This window comes from Rhea americana, unplaced genomic scaffold (assembly GCF_003343005.1).
Source record: "Rhea americana isolate MKP2758 unplaced genomic scaffold, rheAme1 scaffold_582, whole genome shotgun sequence".
In the NCBI taxonomy this organism is placed as follows: Eukaryota; Metazoa; Chordata; class Aves; order Rheiformes; family Rheidae; genus Rhea; species Rhea americana.
The window spans coordinates 83,892-87,304 of NW_028186737.1; the positions used below are offsets into that span (position 1 = coordinate 83,892).

The following is a 3,413-nucleotide window of genomic DNA, read 5'->3' on the forward strand; positions in this document are numbered from 1 at the left end:
GGCAAGGAGGTGGCCCTGGGTGGGGACGTGGCAGGGCGGTGGGCAGGGTGGCAGCACCTCGCAGGAAGGGAGGCACAGGGAGGATGAGCACTGGGAGGGCCCTGGGGGGAGATGGGGCTGGGGCAGGGCATGGCCGTGTCCCGGGGAGGGACCCAGTAGGGCTGCAGGGRGCTCGTGGCAGGGCAGGGGGGCTGGACCTGCCCCAGGTGGGGGGTGACAGGGACTGAGGTGGGGTCCCCCTGGAGCTGGGGGTCCTGCAGGAGGGACTGGCACTGCCAGGGCCATGCACGGGCCCCCTGCCACCACCTCCTCCCCAGAGGCTGCTTGGTGTATGGGGGGGAAAGCAGGTCCTGGGGCATGTATGGCTCCTCTTCCTCGCCCTTCATCCCTCATGCACGGGCAGGGGCAAAGCTGAGGGTAGGGGAAGTGGAGGTGTCTGTGCCCCTTCTACCCCCCCCGGCTCCTCCTCACTTCTGCTGCGCCCAGGCTGAAGGACGAGGTGCAGAAGCGGGAAGATGCGGAGCAGAATCTGCTGCTCTTCCGCAAGGTGAGTGGCTGGGGGGGTCCCGGGGGCTCCCAGCACGTCCGTGGGCCTGTGCCCACACCCATTGGCATGGATCCTGGTGCTGAGGGGGCTTGAGCAGCCTGCGGGGCACAACGGAGGCCAGGCAGAGCCTGTGTGTGCGATGCACGGCCTTGCGCACGGCCCGCTCCTGCATGCACACCGCTGTGCAACGCACACCAGGGCGCCGTCTCCCGCGTGGGTGCTTCACCTGGCTGCGTCTGCCTGCTCCCACCAGTGCCTGGTGCATGGCAGCGTGCAAAGGCCCCGGGTGTGGGGGGACACGGGAGGGGACACGCGGGGTCCCCGTCGCCTCCACGCCGCCCCTGCGGCCCGGCTGCCCTCTCCCCGCAGGACGTGGATGACGCCACGCTGTCCCGCCTGGAGCTGGAGCGCAAGATCGAGCTGCTCGTGGAYGAGCTGCAGTTCCTGAAGAAGCTGCACGAGGAGGTGGGGAGGGGGCGGCGGGGGGCACGGGGCGGCTCCGCGGCGGCGGCCAGGCAGCCCCGGGCGCCGCGGCATGACGGGCCGGTGGGATGCGCAGGAGCTGCGGGAGCTGGAGGAGAGCGTGCAGAGGCGGCGGGCACCGGCGGAGGCGCCGGCGGAGCCGGCCGCCCCGGACCTGACGGCCGCCCTGCGCGACATCCGCGCTCAGTACGAGAGCATCGCCGTGAGGAACCTGCAGGAGGCCGAGGACTGGTACAAGTCCAAGGTAGCTGCGCCGTGGGGTGGGGGGCGGCACGCGCGGGGGGCCGCCGCGGCCCTGACGCCCCGCCGCCCCCRTGCCCGCAGTTCGCCGACCTCTCGGACGCGGCAAACCGCAACCACGCGGCGCTGCGGCTGGCCAAGCAGGAGATGGGCGAGTCGCGGCGGCGCATCCAGCGCCTCACCTGCGAGGTGGATGGGCTCAAGGGCACGGTGAGCGCGGCACCGCGGCTCCGGGGCCACCAGCGCCTCCACGCCCCCCCTGACCCCCACCGCCACCCCCCAGAACGAGGCGCTGCAGCGGCAGATGCGGGAGATGGAGGCGGCRTTCGGGGCCGAGATCGGCACCTACCAGGCGGCCGTGGGGCGGCTGGAGCAGGAGCTGGAGCACATGAAGGAGGAGATGGGCCGGCACCTGCGCGAGTACCAGGACCTGCTGCACGTCAAGATGGCCCTGGACATCGAGATYGCCACGTACCGCAAGCTGCTGGAGGGCGAGGAGAGCCGGTGAGCCCCGCCGGCCCGGCCCCCGGCCGCCCCGCGCCGGCCCCCGCTCACCCGCTGTCCCCCCCAGGATCGCCGTCCCTGTGCACGCCGGGGCCCGCGTCGGCACCAGGAGTTCAGGTGAGGGGCAGCTGCAGCTGGAGAGGAGAGGTGGGAAGGGGGAGGACACAGATGGGGGTCCCTGATGTGTCCCCCAGTGGTGCCCCATGGGTGGCATTGTATCCGTGTGCACCCTGGGGTGGCATTGCACCTGCAGGCACCTTGCAGTGGCATTGCATGTGTGTGCAGCCCAGGGTGACATTGCACCCACGTGCACTCCATGTGCACTCCAAGACAGCATTGCGCCTGCACACACCCCGGGGTGTCATCGCGCCCACGGGCACCCTGGGGCCCCACCACTGTGGGACAGGGGGCTCAGGGGCAGCTGACGGCTCCTCTGCGCCCCAGCGCCTGAGCTGCAGCCGGTGGAGACGCATGCAAGGAGGATGGTGCTCATCAAAACCATCGAGATGCAGGACGGGCAGGTGAGCGTCGGGGCCGGTGAGCGTGGCAGGGGGACGCCCAGGTCCCCGCATCCCCGAYGCCACCGTCCCCTCGCAGCAGGTCGTGACGGAGACGCACAAGGAACGAGCGGAGCCGGAGCAGTGATGCAGCTGGACACGGGGCTCCGCGCAGGCTGGTGCTGGAGCCACGGACCCCCTGGAGCCGCTGAGCACCTTGGCAGGATGCGGCCCCTGTGCTGGTGCGCTGAGAGCTGCTCGTGGAGCCGGGGCTCTCAGCCAGGCGCCAGCAGATCCCGAGACGGCTTCTTCCCCCCGTATTTATTGATATTTATTTATTTTCCCCTATCTTGGAAACTCGGCTGGATCCAGCATTTTCCTGTCCTACCCAGGTCGGGGTCCTGGACACCCTTGCCCCCGATGGCGGTGCTGCTYCTCCCGGTGCTGTCCCCTCTCGGCTTCCCCCCCTGCCCTCCCGCTCGCCCCAGCTGTGCCATGGGGCTCAGGATGCCSCATCCCTGGGGGGCCAAGGGGTGCAGGGCCAGCAGGGGGAGGGTGCTGGGGGCTCCCGGCTGCCCGCCCGGCCCCAGCTCCCGGTCCCGTGAATGTCCCCATCCTGCTTGGCCGGCCAATAAAGACTGCAGCGAGGATGGGGCTGGTGTCATTCGTGTCTGTGGGGGCCGGGCTGGCGCACAGGGTGCGCTGCGGCTGGGGGTGCTGCCCGCGGACGCCCCCCCGGGGCTGGGGCTGGGGGTGCTGCCTGCGGACACCCCAGGGGCTGGGGGTGCTGCCCGCGGACGCCCCCCCGGGGCTGGGGCTGGGGGTGCTGCCCGCGGACGCCCCCCCGGGGCTGGAGCTGGGGATGCTGCCCGCGGACGCCCCCCCGGGGCTGGGGATGGGGGTGCTGCCCGCGGACACCCCCCCCCCCGGGGCTGGGGGTGCTGCCCGCGGACGCCCCCCCGGGGCTGGGGATGGGGGTGCTGCCCGCGGATACCCCCCCCCGGGCTGGGGCTGGGGGTGCTGCCCGCGGACGCCCCCCCGGGGCTGGGGCTGGGGGTGCTGCCCGCGGACGCCCCCCCGGGGCTGGGGCTGGGGGTGCGAGCGCCGGGTGCAGCCTCGGGGAGGGTGAGTGCGGGGGGCAG

At 72.5% G+C, this 3,413-nt stretch overlaps 1 protein-coding gene across 1 annotated transcript; it reads left to right on the plus strand.

The window, feature by feature from the left end:
• Positions 1–111: 111 nt before the first annotated feature.
• PRPH (peripherin) lies at positions 112–2,908 on the plus strand. The gene is made up of 9 exons (XM_085319388.1): positions 112–155; positions 487–547; positions 917–1,012; positions 1,107–1,274; positions 1,355–1,480; positions 1,554–1,774; positions 1,842–1,891; positions 2,219–2,295; positions 2,372–2,908. Exons 1-9 carry the CDS (start codon positions 112–114, stop codon positions 2,417–2,419), a joined length of 891 nt encoding a protein of 296 aa, XP_085175514.1. The 3' UTR covers positions 2,420–2,908.
• Positions 2,909–3,413: the final 505 nt, after the last annotated feature.